Source organism: Rhinolophus sinicus, chromosome 5 (assembly GCF_057876585.1).
Source record: "Rhinolophus sinicus isolate RSI-liver-muscle chromosome 5, RSI-T2T, whole genome shotgun sequence".
In the NCBI taxonomy this organism is placed as follows: domain Eukaryota; kingdom Metazoa; phylum Chordata; class Mammalia; order Chiroptera; family Rhinolophidae; genus Rhinolophus; species Rhinolophus sinicus.
Genome location: NC_142505.1, coordinates 57,485,089 through 57,510,219, shown reverse-complemented (window position 1 = coordinate 57,510,219; position 25,131 = coordinate 57,485,089). Strand labels below are relative to the sequence as shown.

The following is a 25,131-nucleotide window of genomic DNA, read 5'->3' as shown; positions in this document are numbered from 1 at the left end:
TGCCTGCAGGCTCCTTCAGATCCACACGCTCATGCCTTCAGAGCCCACAAGTCTGGGTTCAGAAAACTCCTCTCACCCTCTTTCAACTTGTCTTCTACCCTTACTTTTTCTCCAGAACACTCATAACCACCTAACATCTATTTCACTGTGCTCTTTAAATTGTTGCCTGTCTTCCCCACTAAAATAGAAGCTCTATGAGGGCAGTTCTAGAATGTTGGCTGTTTTTCTGAAAATTTGAATACCTAGCACAAAGTAGGAGCTCAATCAATAATGCTGAATAAATTGAATGCAAAGAAACAGAAACCATGAAAGGGTTTTATCAGGAAGAAACAGTCATCACTTCCTCAGTTTCTCATTACCTAGACACTTGAGGGTTTCACATGAAGGAGGCAGGCTTCATGTGCCACTGGCCTCCAACTTCATTCCGGCCACTCCCAAATCACTCTCCTCACTGCTACGCTCATCTTCCAAAGCCCAGCCTTGGACAAAGCACCAACTGCCTTTTGGGACGACCTGTCTCCTGGGGCATCCAGCCCCCTGTCCTGTCCTCCCCTAATCCCCCCCCCCCCCCAGGGCTGCAGCCAAGTTCCAGGCTCCCCTCTGAGATGTCCTCCCCCCCACCCCACACACACCTCACAAGTGCTCCCATCCTCATCCCACAGGCCCCCACTTTTCCCCGTTACCTCCTCCAGGTAGCCTTCCTTCCTTGTTCCCTGCTTCCCCACCCTGTGCTGACTGCAGTCCACCTCAGGGTGAGATTCCTGATTTTCTGGGCTCTCACTACCACGACCCAAAGCCTCACAGGCCGTACTGGGAAATTTGGGTTCCTTCTAATTGTACTTGGAGGCCTCCAAAGGGTACATGACACCCTGTTTACTTGGCTAACCCTGTGTCTGTTTTGAGAAAAAGAGACAAAATTTTTCCTCCTACCCTCTTCTCAAATGATGACTTCCTAACTTCTCTCTTACTTCACATAAATGATGGGAAAGAACTACCTACTTTATCGTCCCATAATTCCCAATCCCCACCTGCAATTGACCCACGTGATTTTCCTGTCATTACAACAGAAGGAAGTCTGTGATTCTATCCGAAACTGACACATTCACTTGGGTTCTAAGTCCCACCCCTTCCCCCAAACCAAGGATTTCTCCTGGTGATTATCCATTCTCTCACCCGAGTTCCATTATTCCTCACTCTTGGATCATCTCCACAGGCAGAAAGACATGTCCTAATACTATGCACAAAAAACAAAACAAAATAAACCTTCCCTTCATTCCCTTTATCCATGCCCGCATCCTGCCATTGCCTCATTTCTCCATTCTTTTTCAAAGCAAAACTCTCAAGACCTGCCTGCTCTTGCCCTCTCCACTTCCTCAGCTCCGTCCCTAAGCCTCCTGCAATCAGGCATCTGCCACTCCAAGTCCCAGACGAGGGTCATTAGTGACCTCCACACCTCCATTCCCTGGCCTGGCTCTCCTCCATTTCACAGCAACATCTGACACAGGCAGTTTTTCTCTGCAATTCTACACCGCACTCCCCTTGTTTCCCTTCTCACCTCCGTCGAGACCCCTCAGCTCTTCTGCAGACCCCTCCTCACCACCACCCCCTCAATGCGGCTTAGCCCTTGCCCCTCTTCGCACCGTACTGGAACTTTCCCCCTCCTACAGTTTCCGATGCCCTCTGTACACTGATGAGGCACATTCACCCAGTGTCCCCAAGTTCCAGACTACATTCAACTTCCGACTCCACAGCTACACACGAACACCCAGGAAGTACATCGAACACAGTGCGGCCCAAAACAGAGCTCCTGACCCCGAGTCTCCACAGTTTCTGCCATTCCTCGGCTCATTCAATGGTACCACTGGGCTCTCAAGCTTCAGACCCCAACCCTTACCTTTCTCCCTCATCCAATTCTTCACTAAATTATGTCAACTCCGCCTCCAAAACACATCCTTAACAGGACAACCATCACCAGCATCCACCTCACCATCACCTCTCACCTAGGCTGAGTCCTTACACCCTGCCCCCATCCACTCACCATATAACAGCCAGTGGTCTTCACACATTAGGAATTAAATTAGGCCACTCCCCAGCTGAAGTTACCCCGCCCCCCCCCGCCCCCCCAGAAGCTCTCATTACCCTTAAGATAAAGCGAAATGCCTGACCTTGGCCTCTGTGATCTGAACTTCACGAGCCTCCTTACCCTCCACTCTTCGCCATTCCCATCTCAGAGGCCATGTATTTGCTTTTGCCTTCTGCTTGGAACATACTTCCTCCTCCATCCAGATGACCCAATGGCCACTTTTCTCTCATCATTCAGATCTCAGCTCAAACGTTAGAGTCCCAGAAAAGCCTTCCTGGTCATGTTAGCTAGAACCCTCCCTCCCCGACTCCCAACTCATTCGCCTACTTTATTGACTTTATGGCACTCAACGTCCTTGAGAAATGTTTATGTATTTACTGTGTCTCACTTCACTAGAGGGCAGGGGCTCTTTCTGACTGTGTCACTCTATCCCCAACACCCACCCGAGAACCTGGCACCTAGTGGGTAACTCCATAAATATTTGCTACCTAAATGCCTGAACTGGAGGTAGGGCTGTGCCTTACCTTGTTTGCAGTTGTACCCTCGGATTCTAGCCCAGCAAAAGGCACAGAGAATGCACCTGTCAAATGTTTGTGGGATGAAAGATAAATGAATCAAGGTGAAATAGCCAGAGGAATCTCAAGGCAGGAATCCCACTGGACAAATTACCCTGAGGCCTGCCCAACAACAGGGTCCGAATGTTGTCAGGAAGTGAAATGACCAGCCTGAACTATTTCAGTCCTGCCTGTCAGTAAGTGCTCCACGGAGTTACATGGGTGTCCTCGATCAACATGAAGTGCCCCGAGTCCAAGTCCTACAACTGAAGATTTAAAATTGGTCCAGGGTGGGATTACAGAGAATGCAGGCTTTCATATTCCATACGTCCATTATCAGTAAAATCTTTACAATAAGTATGTATTAACTTCCATAACAATACTGTTTTCTTCCCATTTAAAAATATCTGTTTCTATAGTTTCCAAAGAGAACAAGGTAACTAAAATGGAGAACTGCTTCAAGTTAAAATGGAAATTTCCAAGAATTGAAAAGGCAATTTTCTAAATTCCCTCCTCAGACAGAAAACCCGTGACTACGACCAGGCATACATAAAGCCATGTAATCGTAGCCTCAGTTATCTCTGATCCAAGCCCCAACTTAGAAAGAATGACTGTATTCTGTTGGCTGTAATTTACCTTTCCTGTCCGGGAAAAAAAGGTTTGTAAAACACTACAAGAAGCTCTCTAAAGAAACACAAACTACAGGCTTGCAGAACAGGTGCAAGCACAGCTCTGCACAAGCACGGGGAAGGGAAAGACCCACATCGGGCTTCTCTCTGTGAGTAAACAGACGACTAAAGGAGGAAACAAGAAATGTCGACTCCCACTTCTCCTTTTTACTAAGTCCAAGAAAGTCTGAAACTGGGGTTCATGTACTACTGTCTATTATCCTGAGCACGCTGAGGTTTCCTCTCACTGCCTACATATTGCCTGCTAAAAGGAAACTGGCATTTCACTTCCTGCTGCTCCCAAGAGTCCTGGCTGCCCCCTTGATTAGAGGCCTGCTCAGGACACTGTATTCTCATTGATAAAATAACAACATTAGCAACTCACATTTACTGAATAGTTACTCTGCTAGACACTGTACAAAGTGCTGGACCTGCATTATACCATTTAATCCTCCCCACCACTATAAGGAACCACCACTATGCCCATTTTACAGGTAAGTTAACTGAGGCTTAGCAAAGCTATGGAATTTCCCTTAAGTCATTTACCTACTAGAGAGGAGATCTGAACCCATCTAATTCCAGAACCGGAGTTTCTAGTACTGCCTCCCTCTTCAAGTTGCCTTTTGCAGACTTAGCACATAGGACCCCTTTTCTGCATGACACCTACTAATAACACACAGAAGCAAGGTTGCGTGGAAGGTGCTTTAGGAAGTTGATTTAAAGCAGTGGTTCTCAAACACCGAAATACATACTTATCTCCAGAAAGTCCAAAAAAAAAAAAAAGGAAAAGAGAGAGAAATAAGGATAGTGCAATAAGTCTTCCCTAAACCTAAACTTTCTTCAAAATTAAAGGACTGTCCTTTATTCAAAATAATGGCCCTCACACTTTTATGGCGGTAAGAATTATATATGTATCTAATTATACATATTATAAAATGCTGGCAACCCTATGTTTGGTCCTCAGTTTATTGCAGAAACTTTCTGGCTTAAAATATAAACACCTAAGAACCACTGACTAAAAGCATTCTTCTTTTTCTTTCTTTTTTTTTCCTACTGCATTATTAGAATTCAGGATTGTGTAACACATCTGTATAATCTGGGAGGGGAGTATTTTCTGTTTTAAGATTGTGAATCTAATTGATAATGAACTATTACTTTTTCTTACCACCAGCTTACATAGAAGAGAAAAAGCATTTCAAGTAAGCAGGGTCTTTATTACAAAGAATAAGAACACTTAATCTCGTTTTATATTATGAGTGCCTGAAATGCAAAAACCCATTCTTCTCCTTCTCTTGCTCCTTTGTAATAATCCCTGCTGCACAAGATGAATATAAACGTAATCCTCTGCCTTTCGCTCGGAAGTACAGTAACTCCAACTGTTCAGTCTACTAACAGGCTTCTTTTTCTCCTTAGAACTTCAATCAAAAAATACTTTAATAATCAGAGGGGCACATTTATTAGAAACACTGCCATAAACTTTGAATATCAATGTGATTAAAAGCAATCTTGCATTGAAATGCCATTTAAATAGTGAAATTTCACTTCTCTTTTTTTAAAGGATTGTTTTAATGGCACAAATCCCAGATGACTGTTTGCTATCTGCTACAACCTTAGCTTTCATTTAATCTTTTTTTAAAAGCCAATTACTTCCAACAGAAACTGCATGCTTCCCCTCCCCCTCAAAGAAAAGATTTTCTAAAAGAACTGCTAAATACAACATACAGACTGTTGAAAGACACAGCAAGGAAAAGGCGCTGATATTTTTACTTAAAAACATTTTTTTTTTTTTTTTTTTTGGTAAAGGTCAGTATGCATAGCCGAGGATAGAATAACAAAGGTCACGCAACCTGCTCAAGTTCATGAGAAGCACGTGCACCTTCTGGAATGGGCTCGGCACAGCAGAGGTTAGGCACATGTGCTGCGGAGTTAGGCAGCTCTGGGTTATAGGGCCTCTTACACGCTTTGTGATCTCACTGAGGTACTCTACTCCTCGGAGTCTCAGTCTCCTCCTCTGTAAAATGGGGATAACGGTAACACCTAGATGAAAGGATTGCTGTGAAGATTCCAGAAAGTAAAACTGTGCTGGCACTCAGTAAAAGTTCTCCCGGAGCTGGAAGTGTCCACATACACAGAGGTACATTGTCAGATGAGGACATGAGGGAGCAGGATGTCCTTATAAGGAAGAAATGAGACGACATTCGATGTAAGTCCTACTCAATAATGACGCGTAAACTCCTTGTGCTTCCCTCCTGAGATCAGAGTTTACAAGAACCAATCAAACTACATGGAGTACAACTCGGGAATCGCATCCTATTACAGGTAACAAGCATAGTTTCCAGCAACGTGAAGTCTGGAGGGTTGAGGAATTCAGCATGGATTGTGCCAGGTGTTGCACTTTTCAGCAAGTACAAAATCACAAAGATGTGTGATCTAAGGGCACTGTGTGCCCTCTTCATCAATCAAAATGCAGATGTTTCCTGGTGAATCCACCTTATAACCCCCAAGACCTCCAACAGGGTTTCCCTTTCTCTGAGCCAGCTTAAGGTCAGAAATTATGAAGAACGTGAATCAGGCAACCTTTCAAATATCCCATACAAGTTATAGATTCTTTCACTAGAATATTTACATACCATCCAGGGACTTAATAGAAGCCAAGCACCATCCTGAGTCCAAGGCTGTTGGACGCTGGGGCAGTAACAGCTCTGCACTGCTCTGTATCTGAATTGCCCTGAAACAGGTATATGCCCTAGAGGAGTGGCAGTGAATGACAACAGCAAACAAGGACAGGTACCTTCTTACACAAAACTGTTTCTCTGTCCATATATTCACTTCTAGCTCAACATTATTTCTTCAATACTGAATAAACTTTTGGTTTAAGAATAGTGGGTTTTACTATTTTGAAGATTCACCCTCTCAAAACAGAAAGTTCAGAGTCCGAGAATCACATTCTGTAGAATGAATTTCCCTTCATTACCCAAGGAACCCATCAGGATAAGAACAGCAAGCATTTTTTGTAACGAGACAGACAGTGAGTTTTGGACTTCGTGGGCTGTATGTTCTGTAGCACCTACTCAGCTCTGCTACCCATCCCATGGAGACAGCAGCCGCAGGCACTAGGTAAATGAATGGCAGTGGCTGTGTCGAATGAAATGTTACTTATGGACAGTGAGATCAGAATTTCATATATTGTTCACATGTCATGGAATAATCATCTTCTTTTGAGATTTTATTCCAACCATTGAACAATGTAAAAACTATTCTTAGCTAGTCTGCAAGCAGGATTTGGCCCACAGGCTGTCGCTTGCATTAAAACAGCCAAGGTGCCACAATCAGAAAGACTTCCTACTATAGGAGTCAGCGTCTCTCTAGGTTTTCAGGGGCTCTTTCACTCCTGTGTTAGTGCAGACTGTACAAGCAAAGTTACATACAGGAACTGTCGGCAAGGATGCTGCCCCCGTCACTGCAGCCCTAATGCTCATCCCGGGAGCATCAAGTTTGAGCAGCCTGCAACCCACTCGCCTGATTACTCCTTCCATGTGTACTAATGCGATTTTGACCAGTGAACCTGGATAGCACTGATTCCTGTCAGGGGCTTCGTTTCAACCTCCACTTGAGATGTAGGCTGACTACATGCATGGCCACCTGCAGGACCCTAAACACCCATGGGGGAGATGAGACAGGCAGCCTGGCTGACCTCAAAAGAAGGTGCGGAGCACTTTAACGCTCCATTTTGCAGGAGACAAGCTGAAGTCCGTGGAAACATAAAAAAAGAAACCAGAAGAAATGATATGTCTGAGACGTGCTTCAAACTGATTCAGTGCGGGGAGTGGGATAGAGACGATGTAAGATTGGGCCATGGCTTGGTTGTTGAAGCTGTACGGCAGACACAATGAGGCTGGCTCATTAAAATATTTGCTCTACTTTTGTATATTTCAAATTGTCCATGCGAAAAGTTGGGGGGGAAAAAACAAGAGAAACCCTAAAGAAAAGTAAAAATGTTCTTTACTGCAGGGAGAGCGTTTAGTTACTTTAACAGTACTTCACACAAACACCTATTTATTTTCAGTGAACTATGAACTATTTTTTTCCCTAGGAAAGAAAAGTTGGTATTGTTATGTTGACTCAATCTGTGTTGATCGCGGCTACCCACCTTCCTAGTCTTTTTTTTTAACCCTAGCCGCCTGTTGGTGCCAACCAACCTCTTTTCCGTCTTGCCTTAGGCTCACTTATGGCCCTGTTATTATGACAGAAAAATCACCTGTCATCAAGTGTGGATATCATACCGGGTTGCCATCCTCCTCCCTTGCCTGAATATCAGAGATAAGAGAGGTGATGTCCTGTCTGCACTCTTTCTGGAAAGTGTAAATGGAGTGCTAAACTCAGAACAAAGCAATAGGAGGTGCTGAAAGACAGCCTCTGGCCTCCCTTGGAGCCATAAGGCACACCTCCCCGGAGAATCGTACCTTTGAAAATTGGTCACTTGAACCCCTCATCTTTCAGTGACTCCGTTCAATCTTTCTGATAGCCCAATTAATTCATTTTGGGGGCAAATATTTACTAAGCACAAACACTGTGCAGAAGCTAAACATATCTCCATCAGCCATGCCCCTGTCATCTGGGAGCTTCCACTCTACGAAAGGCCGTCAAGTAATACACGCTACCATGGTGACAGTGTTTGGAGAAAGGGGAAGGACGGGGTACTTTCAATATTGTACAACAGGGTTAAGAGAAAGTAGGGATAGCATCCCAAAGAAAATATCATTTTCCAGTTACAAGTTTAACTCCCACAAGGACACCATATATATTATTTTAATTTGCCATGAAATTAAGGCATTTAATGTTTTCATTTTTAAAGGCTCCCTACATCTTCAGGCACTAATACGGAAACCTTAATCAGTTACTCATTCCAATCAATTTCATCTAAACATAATTTTGTGAACTCTAAAATTTCACAAATCACCTAGAAAAAAGGTAATTCGTCTTTTGAGTTTAGCCATTTGAAAGTCAAAATTATCAGTTTTTCCCCACTAAAATCAACTGTGCGATCAACTGTTACAAATTACAGAAAACAAGGAAATAAAAGTATGAGGACGCAGATGAAAAACAGACTGACCTCTGAAAGATAACTGAAATTTTATCCTAATATCTGTCTACCTATGCTAATAGGAAGAGGGAATGATACATCAACTAAACCACAAATAATCTCACTTCCATATTAATCAATAATTCCAACCTCTTCCACAGCACTAACCCTAGGGCAATCTTGCCAGAGGGACTTGAACAAAATAAGCTACAAGAAGAAAAAGAGAGAACAGAGAGATCTTAGCTTAGCAGTTTTGAATTTGGGGGGTGAAGATATGTGAAGGATCCTTGAGCATCGAAGAGAAGCTGTGAACACTTGCCCTAAAAAGCGGACATACATACAGTGCTTTGCACACAATTTCAGGGGAACTATGATCCCCTAAAGCCCATTCAAGTCCCAGGTTAAAAACCCCTGACCTAGATAAAAACAAATTAGGAAATCAGGTCTCAGATTATCAGCAGTTGAAAGGGCTGAAAGGTATTAGTACGTACAGTCATTTTCAATGCGGTATCTAACCTAACTTAATTTCAATCCCTACGCCCACCTTGGGAAGTAGGTATTATCGTCTCCTTTTACAAAGAAGGAAAGCTAGATTCTGAGAGGTGAAATAACTAATTCAAAGTTAAGCAACCTTCTCTCTCACTCAGGATTCTAACCCCTAGCTCTGCAATCATGAACTGGAGAAGAAGTCAAGAAGTCTAGTCCACATTCCTAGCCATCTTCCAAAATGCAAAGTTTTGGACTTTTAGTACTTCATTCATATGATCAATTTACTTATAAATATATTTTCAACTTAATCTCACTGGCAAGAGAAATTTAGTAGGGATGTAATTCCAAAACACCTTTTCTTGGTAGGAGATAATCATAAGCAAAGATAAAGGATAACTGTCTAATAATTTTTGATACTTTTAAAAATGCATTTTCATTTCCTAGCAGCCTGACAAAAACTGTTTGGTATGAAAACAAAGACCCACTGCGTGAGTGCTGAACCTTCTCCTGATTGGATTTTAAAGCTGTCCCAGAAAAATCCAGTCACAAATGAATCGAGAACTGACTGAATTAAAAACTTCAGTCTCTACTCAAACCAGGCAGGCAGAGTTTCAGATGACCTGGCCACCTCAGCATCTTCTGAATGGTTAGAACAACTTTTAACACACTGCGTACGGATCACGAGAATCTTCGTGTTTTTTTCTGAGCCATGCGTTAAGGACGGATAACGAGAATTCTCGTTTTTACTGTTGACTCTTTTTACTTTGCACATTTTATTGAATTATTTGTGTTTCGTTAATAACAAAGGAAGCTGCTTTCTGCAGTATCACACCAGGAGGGATTATTAACATCATAGGTGAGTAACTCCTAAAAAATTCCATAGAAAAATAATAAATGACATAGAAGCATTTACGCTTTAAAGAGAAGAGTGCATTTTAAAGTAGTTTCTTTTAAAAACCTGCCGGAACAGAGGGGTATGAGGGATTTAAACCCCGCCGTACGCAACGTGTTAAAAATGGCACCCCTAACAATCACTAATAATCTGATAGGTCAGAAGCACACAGAACCAAATCCATGACCCTTTTGCGCATCAAGAAGGTAGTTAAGAGGTCTTAGATCTTCATGGTAAAACCTGCTAATGAATATGTCCCAAAAGAAAATAACAAATACAGCAAAAACTGGGTCCAGGCCACTAAATTAACTGGGTCTCAGTCCAGACCAAGTTGCCCAGTGAAACACTAATACACTTAACCTCTACAGGGAAATTACCAATAATTAGCACAGTTTTCATACAGACTTAGACACCCTTTATGGGAAATGTATCCACACCCAGAGAATGAAAACTAAGAACGAGAGCGGGTCAGGTCTTCTAAAGCTCCACTGCAACTGCTTCCTATGAGAGTTGCCACCTAGTGATTTTAATTTTTTAAGTCCAGGCAGGCTGCCAATTCAACACTAAAACCGGACTAACAACTGACTTTTCCTATTGCAACATCGCCAGCAAGTCCTGTGCTTTCCCTCTTTCCTTTGCTCTCAAACAGCAATTCTCATTTTCAAAATCAACTAATTTGCTCTATAATCTGTTCCAATTGGAAGCTCTCAGAGAGCTGCCAATGGAATTATTCTTTCTCCTAGTGCCAAGAGGCCAACAAGTGGCCAATTCAAAAAACCGAAACAGTGAATGTGAAGAAAAGACAGGCACTAAAAACAAGAAATACATGCGAAGACAGGAATAATGGGCCAATTCTGGACTTTAATATGTTCTACTCGCCAAAGCTCTACCTATTCTTGGGCCCCAGACAACAACTATGCCAGAATAAATGGCTACACGTGAGAAATAAAGTTGCATAGAGGAATCTACACTCAATATTTTGGATACCAAACTTCAATCAATGCCTTGCCCATAGTACCACAGAAAAAAATTACTAGAAATGAACCTAAAGTTGACTGGCCTCCAGAAGTCCTTTCTGACCAACGTGCAGAGGCATTAGACAGCAAAGGTTGACCGACCATTCAAGGAAAAAGAAAATCTGAAGGAGGTCTCACTTTCCAGACAGCTGACCTGACAAGGCATACCTTTAGCTATAGGCATTTCCCTGGAGTATCCTTCTACCAGACAAGTTGTATTAAAAACTGACTCATAATTGGACTCCGATTTCACCTTTAAGGCACTAAAGGCTTGTTTCACCATATAAAGTTCTGGCCTTTCCCCCTCCCTGATCTTGGCAGCTCACAAAAAAATCTGACCAACTGCTCCTCAGTTGTGATGATCCTGTTGAACCTTTGCAACTTAAATTCCATAAATATAAGGCTGCACAGGCAAGGCGTCATGTTTTTGTTTTTAAGTTCAAGATTCATTTTGATCGCCAGCAGAAAATTCCAGGTGGCAAGGTTTCCTTTCCAGCGCCCTGTAAAGCATTTGTGGAAATGCTTTCAGAAGCCGAGCACTCCTTTCTCCACTCCTGTTTCTTCCTAAAGGGGTCAGACCTGAACCCAACGCAGGGCCCAGGGCTCATCACTGAGCCACGCTGCTCATGCGGCACCAGGCCAGGCCTCCACGGAAGGGTTCTAGGATGCTCCCCATCACAGGAAGCCCCCGGATGCCAGATTTTCCAAATGCTGTGTCCGCCCGCTTCTTCCTCCTCCGGCAAGGTGGGTAAGGTGGGCGAAAGTTCCCCGCCCTGGTGAAGCCAGCAAGAAAACTTCCCCCAGGGTTTGCATAAACTCCTTCAGGGGGCTGGACTCACCTTCGCGACAGAGCCCCATGACTTCGCGGTTTTTCCCAAACTCCTTGAAACTTTCGTCCAATTCCGTGCCTAGGAGATACACACACACAGGAGGAGGGGAGAGGCAGGTCAGTGGCCGGGAGTGTGACGCACGCTCATGCACGCACTGAGTAGGTGCGGGCACCTCTGCGTTCCCCAACCGAGCGATAGCATCTCTGACCCCCGAGGGGGCTGGTCACAGGACTGGGGGAGGGGAGGAGACAGGTGAGGATGGGAGAGCCAGGGGCGTGGGGAAGAGGAAGGTGTGGACACTCACCGTCCTTCCCAGGAAGTTTGGAAGCCTCGACCCACAGATTCCACGACTGTCCCAGCATCGCTTCGGGACTGGGCAGGGGCCTGCGCTCCCCGACGGTCGCCATTGCAGCGGCGGCCGAGGTGGAGGCGGCGCCGGGGCCGCAGTCCTCCGGCCGTAGGCGCCGCGGCGGCGGCTGCTGCCGCTGGGGCTGCGAGGGCTGCTGCTGCTGCTGCTGCCGGGCGGCCGCTGCTCCGCCCGCCGCCGCCGCCGCCGCTCGGCGCGGCTCCCCCCTGACGTCATCCGCGGCCCGCTCCGACATTCTTTCCGCTCCTACAATGTAACAAAAAGGGGGAAAAGAGTCGCGCGGGGGCCGCTTTTAAGGAGGCGCCGGGGAGTTCCGGCGGCGTGCGCGGCCCGCGGGCCGGGTGGGGCGCGCTGACAGCGCCCCCCGACCGCCCAGCCCCCCAGCCTGCCTCCTCCCGGGCCACCCCCCGCCCCGGGCGCAAAGTCCGCCGCAAGGGCTCGCTTTCGCTTTCGACTCCCGCGGCCCCTCGGGGGAGGGGACGAGCCACCAGCGGCCCGCCACCGCGGCGCAGGGTTCCCTGCCTGCCGATGCCGCGGAGAACCAGCACGGAGGCCGGCGCCCGGGGCTGCCCCCGCCCCCGCCCCGCCACGGCTGCCCGTGGCAGGGAGGCCCGAAACGCACCCCCAGCTCTCGGGCTGCCCACCCTGAGGCCGCTCGCATCCCCGGGCCGGGCCCGGCGGCCCCCGCTCCTTCCTTCCGTCCGCGCGTCCGTCCGAGCGGCGGCGCCCGGCCGGCTCCCTTAAGCGGAGGCGCCTCCCGCTGCCTCCTCCCCCTCGCCGGTCCCTCCCTCTTAGCTCGCTCCGGCGAAGTTTGCACGTCAAGCCCCCGGAGTGGAGCCAGGGCGAAGTCGGAAACGCAGCCACCAAGGGAGAATCCAGGCGGCCGACCCCGGGGCACCAGTGCCTGTCGCTGCCGTCGGGCCCTCGTTGGGTCCCGACCAAGGGGCGCAGGGGCTGGCGCAAGAAGCACTAAGCTCTCCGCTTGCGGGTGGCCGCGCAGCTGTCAAAAGCATGAATGGGAAGCCGTCGACGAGCGGACGCCAGGCTTGTAGGAAACCACCGGCAGGCAAGGAAATGCGGCCCAGGTGCCCTCCCAGGTGCCTTGCCCGAGGCCGGGAGTTAACCCGATGCCCACTCCTGGAGGTCACAGCGGCACTTGAACTTCTTGTCCAAAACAGGACAGCAGAAATCAGTGTCAGGTGGAACGGAGGAGACACTGAGGCGAATCCCTTCACATGTTTTGGAGACACTACCCCAAATTTCTCTATTTCCCCTTCCATTGCTCCTGGAAGTGATTCATTCACCCCGGAAAAAAAAAATCGTGCCATTTAAAAATTGATTCATTTTTAATTCGAGTTATTAGTCTTTCCCTCTTTTTGATTGCCTTCGCTTGGGCAAAGCGGGAACCCAGGGCTTAGAGCAATGTAAAGCATTCCTAGAAAATGTGTTCAGAAAACACTGTTTTCTGTCACATTTAGTTCACTAAATCAAGCACAACCCACAAAACTTAGCAACCCCCCGCCCCCACCCACACCCACCCACCCACCCACACACACACAGTGCCCAAAGCTTTTGCTTGTGATTGGTAAAAAAGATGGTAAAATAAAAGGCTACTTAATGAACTAGAGCATATAAAGATGTGAAAAGTCTGACGCCTGAGACAAACAAGGATTTTGATCATCATATTTCGCATAGCAGCAATATCAGCATTCCTGTGGCACGTGTGTTTTGGCTGCTTGCTTACAGGTGCTTTCTCTAGGTGGGGAGGAAGCAAGTTTATTCATGTTTTTTATCTAGGACATTTGGTATGATAGAGGTGACCAAGTTCTCTGCTACAGAAACAAAGTCCAACTTGCAGAAACAAAAATGTTTAAGAGTGAAAATGAGTAAAGAAATGTTATTGCAACCTAAACGTAACACAGGGCTCTTGTAGAAAGGGTTTGGTTTAGGTTCAAAATTTAAAAGCTTTAGGAAATAAATGTGAATTTTTTATTTTTCATAGATTTAGAAATAAGTGTGTAATTTTTTTTCTGGATTGCATGAAGACGGAAGTTTCAAAATGTGAAAACTATGGATGCTTCCGGTCCTTATTAGTAGTAAAAACAAAATAATCAAAAAATTGTAGAAACGATTGAAAGGATAAAAAATAATTTCAGAGCTTTAACTAATAAGAGTACCAATGAGAAAAATTCACAGGTAAAACATGGAATTCCCTTGGTTACAACAGGGTTCCTAACTCTTAACATAGGACCTCAATCTTGGCTGTCCCTAATGCAGACTTTTAATTTTTCTTTCATCCCAAATCACTGAAAAACTGCAGTTACATAAATGCATCCAACTTGTTTGTCTGTTTTCCTAGATTAAAGGACAGAGTTTATGAATTACTTCGAATTTTGTAATTCCACATTTAACATACATGAAAAATTGAATTTTAACAGCCTTTGGAGCTGCCATTTAAAAGCAAAGGTTAGAGCCACCCAGCTATATAGATACCAAAGGGAGTTTGTCTATTGAGTACAGCCCTCTGTTCTCCGAGAGTACAGGGTGAGAAGGAAAATAGGGGAAGAATGGCAAACATCAAGTACAGTCCCACTTCTTCAACTTGACTCCCCCCTTTGAAAATACTTTTTCAATAGTTGATTCCCCTGTGAAAATACTTCAAGATTCACTAAAATGACTTCTAGCCAATGGGGGTCAATATGGCAATTTATCATACTTCAACTTCTGTCCTTATCCCTGCTTTGCTACCTCTTTGGTTTTTCCTTCAAAATTTTTGATTGGCTCATTAATAAAGAAAACACAACAAGGCTAAAATGAAAAACACTAAGTATCCTAAGTTAGCATTACGATAGTTTTAAGAGAAATTATTACTAATTGCAGTTAGCAATTATTGAGCGCCTACTAGGTACCCAGGATTGCCATAGGTACCTTACTGCATTACCTCAATTAATATCCACAATTGTGTATGGTAGAAGTTTGTATTACTTAAAATTTACAGATAAGGAAAATGAGGGAGAGCTCTGGAGCCAGTCCCTATGAATTTTTCCTGGGTTCATATACTGGCTCTTCCACTTGCAAGCTGTGTAACCTGAGCAAGTTACGTAATTTATCTGCAGCACAGTTTCCTAATCTGTAAAACGAAGATAATGCCAGGCTTCTTCTGAGGATTACATGAAAAGATCCATGGAAAGCACGTGCTACAAAGTTTAACATAAAGCAAACGTTATAAATAGGTATCCTACATCAAACTGAGCCATTCAGATCAATGCTTATCTGAGAAATTTATTACCAAGTTGATGAAGATGTGAGGACCGAGAGAATGAGAGGCAATTCCTGATATCTCCCCAACAATTTCTTGTGCTACGCCAATACATTTCACCACACTCTTCATCCACAAGTTCTAACCCTTTCTAGATCAGGCAGTTTCTGATATCCATAGTTGGTCTGGGGTTCCCAATGGTTTGAATGAGTCACCAACAAAAGTCAAAATTGCTAGATGAGAAAGTACAGTGTTCTGACACTCCAATTTGGGCAACATTTAAAAAGTGCTCCTATACAAAGGACATTGTCTATAAACAAGGGTACCGTGTAACCCCGAAAATAAGACCTACCCCGAAAATAAGCCCCAGTTAAGATCGTCAGCCAGATGGACCTATTTAGTACATTATGACTATGTTCCAGAAGATGACATGCCTGTATTTGAATAAATGTAGGTTGTTGTACATGAAAAAATAGGACATCCCCTGAAAATACACCCTAATGCATCTTTTGGAGCAAAAATTAATATAAGGCCCGGTCTTATTTTCAGGGAAACAGGTACAATAGAAACTCAAACACTTGGTTTTACCTACCAGGCCATAATAAAGAACCTGATCACTTCTTACCTAAATATTCCTCTTCTACCCTCAAAAATATAAAAGGAAAATGACCAAATACAACTTATATTCATTGAGTTATTTTAATACAGCAGTGTGCCTTGTATGCTGTCTGTCAGTTTTCCTCGGTGTGGCTCTCGTGATGTGTTGGAGCTCTGAGGATCTTCAGGATCTGTCTGTACAGATAATGATGTTTTATAAGGTCTGAGTAACAAGGACTCAATTTATCAAACTGTCCCTGATGGCTTCTCACACACCACGCACTCTGCTAGGCGCCAGGCTGAACACAGTCATTTCGCTGAGGACATGAGAAGAGAAGTAGGGGAAAACATTTAATTCATCAAAATGCTCTTATGGAAAAAGCTGTCACCACCAATTAGATTGTTTGTGGCTTAAGAACTAGGCCGTCAGAAGAGAAACGCTGCCAAGTTCTGAGCATTTCATCCCTTCCAGGGATGTATTTAAAATATGGCCTTACTTCACCATCCAAATTTAGGGATGTTCCCAGTAGGTGCCAAGGGTAACAAGGTCTCTCTTTACAAGAATGATTCTTTGCACAACAGATTCACTTGTAAAATGCTTTGTCCAAACTCCAAAGACATCACTACGTAAAAAAAAAAAAAAAAAAAAAAAAAGTTGATCTCTCCAGTCTTTAAATCATGCTTAATGTAAAATGGATGAAACTTTCCAAAAATTTTCTAAGATGCAAGACCCCACACAACCAGCCTTTTACTTAGAAAAAAACCACTGGTCCCAATACAACATTTTAATAAACTTGAAAACCAGCAGCTACAGTATATTTATCTGCAAATTACAGGGTTGGTGACAGAGATTCTCCATTATCAACCCTAAAGGACTGCCTTCATTTGAGTAACAAGAAACTCAGATCCACTGAATTTGGAATGTGTTGACTTTGGTTTCTTTATTTCCTCCAAAAACGGGCTGAGCCAATGTTCCTATCCCCTCTCCCTCCTCTGACCACACCTCTTTCCTTCTTTCTTCTCCAGACAGAGCCAGGGCTCATCTGCATGTGTGGTATGGCAGGCAGGGCCTTGCCTTAACTGGACTCCGTCTAGTGAAATACTGTACCTTACAGCCAGTATTCCAGCAGGGTCTGGAGAACAGGGGAGGGAGGAAATTGAATTTATCAGCTCAGCGGCTGGAATTGCTGGCTATCAAGTGCAAAATTAGGAATAATATGAATAGTTGCAAAAGTGGAGATTTAAAGATGAAGGTAATTATCTTTTTAAAGACTTAACCTGTACCTGCATTCATTCTACAAACTGTACCATTTGCCAAGAAGTTCAAAGCTTTGAATTTTTAGTTTGTTTTCTTAATCATATGTGTGTACAAATGCTCCCAAAGAAATATTCACCAGTAACAGCAAACTGTTTCAAAGAGAAAAATTTAAAAATACACACATAAAAGGTAATAAATTGTTTAACTTCAAATTGAATAATGCCCAAATGTTTCTAGGAATTCAATACTGCCTGTAATTTTAAACTATTAACAAAGTTGATTTAAAATCTTCATTTAAAGCTTTCAGGTAAAATAGCTTTTAAAAAATACAAAGGATTAAGTTATAGAAAAGGAATGGAAAAGGAGAACCAACATTCACCTATAAAAAGAGTGACTACATTATAGAGTTATAGCCTCAGATGCAATAAAATGCAAAATTAAACACACTGTTAAAAATAATTCCCTAATCACCTTTGTACCGATACAGCTTTCACCGAAGCGACTGTCAATGTCGACATCTTACGGGCCCAGCGGTTACGAGCACGGCTTCTAGAGCCGAGCTGCCCAGGCTGAATCCCAGTTCTACCACTTACTAGCTGTATAACTCGGGGCAATCCTTCAACCTCTCTGTGCCTGTTGCCTTGTCTATAAAACGAGTAAAACAGAAGTATCTACTTTATGAGGAATATTAAGAAAGTGATCCTTCTTCCCCCTTTCTCCAGCCAAGTTCCAGCCCTAGGCAAAGTCACAGATCTAGCAAACAAGCCCTCTGACTCTTCCGCACACTGTGTGCACCCTTACCCAGCAGCCCACCTGGGTTTCTACTGCTGCGCAAAGGAAGACCGACCCACAAAGGCTTGCATCCTCTTTCCACCAATACAACAAAACACACAGTAACTCTCCTCCCGTGGCCATTCTGATTTTAAATGGCACCACCTATGACTCAAGGCAAAGTTTCCACCTTGTATTTTAACCTCTTCAATCTATTTTAATCTCTCTTTTGATCAACATAAGCCCCGCAGGACCAGAGACCTTGGTCCTCTTCTGCACTTTCTACCGCATCCTCCTCCCCACCAAACTCTTCTAAGTGGAGGAACTTCAGGAGCAGAAAAGGTGAACTGAATCAAAACTGGTCCTGATGAGAAATCTCCAGAGCTGCTTGCTCCTCTCCACTTCAGAAAACAGGTCTTTTCACAAAGCATTAGGATTTTCCCAAATCATTTCTGGGGGCAGTGGCTGCAGGGCAACAATCACAAGTGGGTGGTCAGTCAGCTGGAATTCAACTTACGGGGTATTTCTTAAAAAATAGAGCCAAATTGATGAATTGGACTCCATTAAAATTATTAAATGTTGTGCTTCAAGAAAGTGAAAAGACAATCCACAGAATGGAGAAAATTTGTGCAAATCACATCTGATAAGGGATTTGCATCTGGAATGTACAAAGAACTCTTACAACTCAAAAAACATAAAAAAGACAAATAATCCAATTTTCCACATGGGCAAAGAATCTCAATATATATACATAGATACTTCTCCAAAGAAGACACACAAATGACCAACAAGCAAATGAAAAGATGCTTAACATCTTTTATCAGTAGAGAAATATAAATCAAAACTACAATGAGATACAACTACATACCCACGATGGCTATTAAGTAAATAAAAACAAGCAAACAACAGAAAATGATAAGTGCTGGTAAAGATGTAGAGGAACTGGAATCCTTGTACATTGCTGGTGGGAATGTAAAACGGTGCAGCTCTTGTGGAAAACAGTCTCTCAAAAGGTTACACATAGAATTACCACATGATCCAACAATTCCACTTTTAGTGGAATTCCACTCAGAAGAATTGAAAGCAGGGACGCAAAGAGATACTTGTACACCAATGTTCATCACACCATTATTTACAACAGCCAAAAGGTGGAAGCAGCACTAGTGTCCATCTACTGATGAATGGATAAATAAAATGTGGTATATCTACACAGCAGAACATTATTCAGCCATTGAAAGGAATGAAGTCCTAATACATGCTACAACATAAATGAACCTCAAACAAGCCAAGTAAAAGAAGCTAGACACAAAAGACGACGTATTATATGATTTCCTTTATATGAAATGTCCAGGATAAGCAAATCCATAGAGACAGAAAGCCGATGAGTGGCTTCCAGGATCTAGGGAGAAGGGAAGACGGAGAGTGACTGCTTAATGGAAATGGGGTCTCCTTTGGGTGTGATGAAAATGTGCTGGACCTAGAGGTGATGGTTGAGCAACATTGTGAATATACTAACAACTATTAAATGGGTAAATCTGTGGTATTTGAATTACATTTCAATAAAGCTATTCTTTTTAAGCCAACATTAAAACTTGGGAAATTTCACACAAAATTCCAGATTGACTTCTCTTGAAAAATCTCTAAGATCTCACACCATTGGCCACAAAGTCCCTCATGACAGCCATCAGCTGGAACTGAAGCTGTTCCTGGAACCCATCTCTGTCACGGCCTAACTCTGGGCATGTTTCACCTCTGCCTCCGTTAGGTTCTCTGTAAAAGGAGGATCATAACAGTATCTACTTCATCAGGTTGTTATGAGGAATCAATGAATTAATATGTTTAGAAAAGCACCTGGCACATAGTAGATGCTCATTAAGTGTTAGCTACTTTTATATTTTATGATATTTCATCCTCTTTGTAATAAAGGTAAATGGCATTTGCTTTTCAATTTTTTTTCACAAATGAAAGTATAGCATATAATGTAGCAGTCCAAAAGAAAGAAGTGGAAACCCAGCCAAGATATAAACTTTTTTTAAAAGCAACATGTAAAATACTATGCATAGTAATGTGCCTATTTTTGTGAACAGCAATAATGATGTTAAGTCTATGCATAGAAAACAGTCTGGATAACTGGCTTCATAGGGAGCAGAAAGTGAAACAATGCAAAGGGGCTTTTTATTAACATACATATTTACGTAATATTTAAATTTTACTAGCTTTATTGAGATATAACTGACATATAACATTGTGTAAAGTTAAGGTGTACAATGTGGTAATTTTATATATACCCGATCTTATATTATATTATGTTAGATAAAACCCAGTCTTATATTATAGCAAAATAAGACCTAGTCTTATATTAATTTTTGCTCCAAAAGGCGCATTAGAGCTGATGGTCCGGTTAGGTCTTATTTTCGGGGAAACACGGTAGTTACCTAAATTTTTTTTAATGACAAACTTTTATAAACAGGAACTATAATAAGGATTTTTTTTTTAAAGAAGAATTTTGTTTGAGACTTTTGTGAGATTGTCACAAATTCCACCAGGTGAGTAGCAATATCACAGACTGATAAAATGAGGGGCGATTAGCTTTCTTTTGACCCAGAGGCTGGGATTCCTAAAGCACCACCCTCTCAGTTTCCTTCTTCCTTATGGAGGATGTATACGCTGCTCTATTTCACTGTTGCCAACAGAAGAGATTCTAAACTCCCGAGCCCGGCACTCAATACCTTTCACTATCTGTCCAAACAGCCTCTTCATAGCGTGAGCACCCACCACTCCCCCTTACAAAGATTCCACTCTGGCTACAGGAGACATAAAATGCACATCCCTCAAGTGTTTTTCTACAAGCAATTTTTTAAAAATCGAGATAAAACTCAGATCACCTAAAACTTACCATTTTAACAATTTTAAAGTGTCCAACTTAGTGACATTCAGTACATTCACAATGCAGTATAACCATTATCACTATTTGGTTCCAGAGCATTTTCATCACCTCCAAAGGAAACCCTGTCCCCATCTAGTAGTCACACCCCACCTCCCATTCCTCCCCATCCTAAGAAGCCACCTCTGTCTTCCGTCTCAATAGATTTGCCAATTTTGGATATTTCACATAATTGAAACCATACAATATGTGACCTTTCGTGTCTGGCTTCTTTCAGTTAGCATAATGTTTTCGAGGCTCATCCATGTTGATGTAACTGTAACTTATTACTCTTTACGGCCAAATAATATTCCACTGTGTGGCTATACCAGTTTTTTATCCATTCATCAGTTGATGGACATTTGGGTTGTTTCTGCCTTTTGGATATTAGGAATAGTTGCATGCCATTATCTTTCCCTTCTTTCAGTGTGAATCAAAGTAGCTTTCATGTGAGCTTCAAGTCAACTCTTACCCTCCTCAACTTCGCCCAGCCCAAAGTTCTCACTTTTCTGAATTCCTTCACTACTTCTATACCCAAGATAGCAAATTGTCAGCACATGGCAGAGTCCCACGGACTTGTTTAGGTTGACTCAAACTGTTTTCTTTTCTTAAATTAGTTGCTAACATTGAAAAACCCAAGAAAAAGATAATTAAAGTCAAGGTTCCAGTTCCCTTAAAAATCTGGAAGGTCTGGCCATATCATCATCTCTTGACTGGGTTATTGCAATAACCACAGTCTAACTAGTCTCACTGCTTTTACCCTTGCCCCCTACACCGTATCTCAAAGTGGTTTCATAAAAACAGAAGTCAGATCAACTCACTCCTCTACTCAAAACATTCCCGTGTGGCCTCCCACTTCTCCCTGAGTAAAAGCCAAGGCCCGGATGGACTATAGGTGGTGTACGCTGGCCTTGTACCTGTCAGACCCTATTTCCTACCACTCTCCTGCCACTCACTCAGCTTTGGCCTTCTTTCTATTGCTTGGACAACCCACGCAGGCTTCTGCTTTAGGTCTTTGCACTGGATTTTCACTGTATCCCCCCGACAACTTAACGGTTCACTCCTTCACCCTCAATGCTCAGATCTCACCTTCTCGAAAGATCCTACCCTGACCACCCTTATTTAATATTGTAAGCCCTTATCAGCACTCCTGATTCTCCTCATCCTGACCTACTATTTCTAACCAGTTATTATCATCTAGTATAAGGAACAATGTATTTACTTGTTGCATTCACTAGCTATTATCTGTCACTTTCCATTAAGAGGTAAGTGCCACATGGCAGGAACTTTTGTCCTTGTGATTTACAAATTAACTCCCGGTGCCCCGAAGAGCACAGTATGTAGGTAGGCAAGCAGCAAATATTTGTGGAATGGATACTGGGCTTACTATCAACTGGTGCTGAAAAGGGGCTGCCCTTTAAGGTTGGTCATGAATGTGACAGTTCCTCACTCTTCCCCTTTGCCCATTCCATGCCTCAGACTTCAGTTGGTGCCACTTCTTTTTTCCTACCCCTTGTCATTGACTGCCTGGTATCACACTCATCTTTTCATCAGAATAGCATTCCAAAAAGGATGTCATACTTGTAGTCTGTGGAAATCACCTACTATTCTTCTCTTTTCCTCCTCAAGGACACTCCCTGTGTACATAGTAGAAGCTCAATAAGCATTTATGGACTAACGTGCTCTTTTGGCATTTCGGTCACATTTCCTCCCTCTCTTCCCCCCAAATCTCACCCCTGCCAATTGCTGACCACCATCTAAGAAAGTCCTGCTTCTCTCTTCTCTGGCCCTTTCCAGATATTCCACAGTGAATGACATCCTTTGTGATGAGTTTGATATCCCTGAAGGACACCTCCGCAGCGCTGCCCTATCGGTTCTGGGCAGAAAATGTTCAGGGCCTATTTTGAGGGTGGAGACTTCAGAGCCGCCCAGTCCTGTGTTCTTCTCAACACCTGAACAGAACTGCCACATCCTTCCTGACGCTCCTGTTTCTGGCTGGTAAGGGGCAGAATAGTATCTTTGCAGATGAATGTTTATGTTGTCCAAAATGTTTCCATCTTTGCTAGGGTTGCCTAAAACCTGATTGCGGCATTGCATCTGTTGCCTAAATACGTAAATTGATTAATTTCAGAGGCTGAAACTCCTTTGGTCTTTCCTGTTTAGATTCTGTTTAGTTTTATCCTTCATCTTAAACTGCCTCTTAACTTGTAAGTCCCCTCATTGCTTTTAGGAGTAGATGGGAGGATGAATCGTTTTTTAAGTAAAAATTCCTCCAGGAATTTTCCCCTCTTTTTCACATTATGTGAAACTTACCATCCCTTTTCCCCAAATAGTAAATGCACAATGGCAAACATGTAGTGAGAAACCGATTAATGGTGGCTGCTATTTGTGTAAGGATCTGGGATGGCTCACGAGCACAGAGCCATCTGGCGGCTGGGCAAAGGCACTGGGCCCAGAAAGTGTGCCTGAAGAACTCCTGCCTGCTTTACAAATTGCTAAGGAGCTGCCTGCCCAGCCCTGAACAGCTTGGCCTGCATTGCTTGTGGAGGGAAGAAAACAGGAGCTGGGAAAGTGGAGCTGGACAGAAACACAAGAGCATATCTTTGGGCAGCTTCCTTGGAGAAGATAAACACAGATTTGTGTGTGTGTGTGGGGTGGGGAGAGAGTGGGGGGGGGGGTCCTATCTCCAGTCTTCCTGTAATTTTAATGAATGGGGGGGGTAGTATTTAGCAGTTTTTGTTTTGACACCTAATAATATTGTACTCTTACATTCACTGTCATTTCATATTAATAAGATCATATTTAGGGTTATGCTTAAAATTTGAAACCTTACTCAGATACCTTAAATTTAAAAAACTATCATCCTTTGGTAAAACTCTGTTACAATCGGAAGAAGCACATTTATTCAGCTGTGCTGTGTGGGCACAGCAGTTACCTTTTCTTTGGAGGGCAGGCCAAAAATCCTGATCGATTTACCAGTGGATCTTCATGTGCTGTAACAGTGGAAGCTCTTTCTTCTTAATTCTGCTCAGATCTACAAAAAGAGAAAAGGGGCAAAGGGATGAACAGTGGGTAAAGCTAATCAGAAATCTACACTCTCATTATTTACCAGATGTTCCAAAATTATACGTGCTTTGAAATGTCGGTGTTAAAATCTCAGGCATTTTACCAATTTTACAACATAATTTGTAGTTTACTTTGTTTCCCAATGAACTTAATCAGCTCTACTTATAATAAACTGAGAACCAATGACTCCTCAAAATGTCATAGGGTCAGGCTCCTGCGGCTTCACGTCACTGCGCGTCATCTGCCACCAAGGCGTTTTCACCTCATTTTTAAAATGGCCATTCAGAAAGCAAGCTCCTATGAAACCCGTTAGCATCACAGACTTAAACACACACACAGGCAAACACGTACACACTACATGAGATTACTATTTGGAGAGCTTTGTCCTTTACCATCCAGCAGTTTATAAAAGCCATTCGTAATACTACAGACAGGAAACAAAAACTCAGTTAAACCATCTTCCTATAAAAAGCACAGGAGTTTGTGTGTTCCATACTTTTGTGCACATGTGTACATATATATTTCAAGTGGAATGTGGCTACTATTCAAATTAATTTGGGGAGGAGCACTGAGTTAAGGAGTCAGGAACTGGAGATTAACAGACCAGAGTTAGAAATTTAACTGGGTTTCAAGTTTGACTTGCAGCAGTAGAGAAAGAACAGCAAATACAGGCACAGCTATGGAGCAGATGCTGTTAAAGTATAAAGCACAAGGCAGGCTGATTTCTATGAAAAATTTACTACTAACACACTTCTCTTCCTATAATCCGCACGTGCTATACACCATGGTCGGTGACGGGAATACTGCTTTGATCAACTTTTATTTATTTTCATATAACCTAAGATGCTAAGCCAAATACCTCCATGGTTTGAGATACTAATAAAGCATCTCAGAAAGTCAGTGGCTGAAATTCTATGCTGTTTTGAACATTTATTCATAATTATCTTTATTGGCTTTTAAGTTATTCCTGGCTCACATCCTTCTCTCTCTTTTTCAAACAGTTTCGGTTTTATTCACCCACAAAATGGTCTTCAGTAATGTAAGCATTCTGTGAAGTAATCATTCCTACAATCTTTATAAGCCAGATGTTTCTCTTCCCCCGATTTCTAATTCCTTCCCAGTCCCCTATCTTTGAAAATTTTTCTGATTTCCATTTTAGTGTTCCTTTTCTGCCTTGTTTCCAATAAAAGCCACTATCTTGCTTAACATGTCTGTCCTGAGCCAAAATTCATTTCTTTGCACTCTAAATATTTAACAGCTATGCAAAACTCACTC

General features: G+C 43.0%; 1 protein-coding gene across 8 annotated transcripts in view; it reads right to left on the bottom strand.

Moving 5' to 3' along the window:
* Window positions 1-25,131, bottom strand: part of ATXN7 (ataxin 7) — a 128,527-nt gene that overhangs the window by 75,909 nt on the left and 27,487 nt on the right. For 5 of the 8 annotated variants that reach the window (XM_074313234.2, XM_074313230.2, XM_074313233.2 and 2 more), the window contains exons 2-4: window positions 23,726-23,824; window positions 11,920-12,228; window positions 11,625-11,693 (exon numbers count right to left, since the gene is read on the bottom strand). In XM_074313234.2, the coding sequence (XP_074169335.1) occupies window positions 11,625-11,693; window positions 11,920-12,217 (367 nt within the window). In that variant the 5' untranslated portion in view covers window positions 12,218-12,228; window positions 23,726-23,824. Of the gene's footprint in view, window positions 1-11,624; window positions 11,694-11,919; window positions 12,229-12,604; window positions 12,765-23,725; window positions 23,825-25,131 lie in introns of those variants that run through there. The other 3 variants (XM_074313231.2, XM_019728356.3, XM_088798528.1) reach the window with 3 other exon arrangements.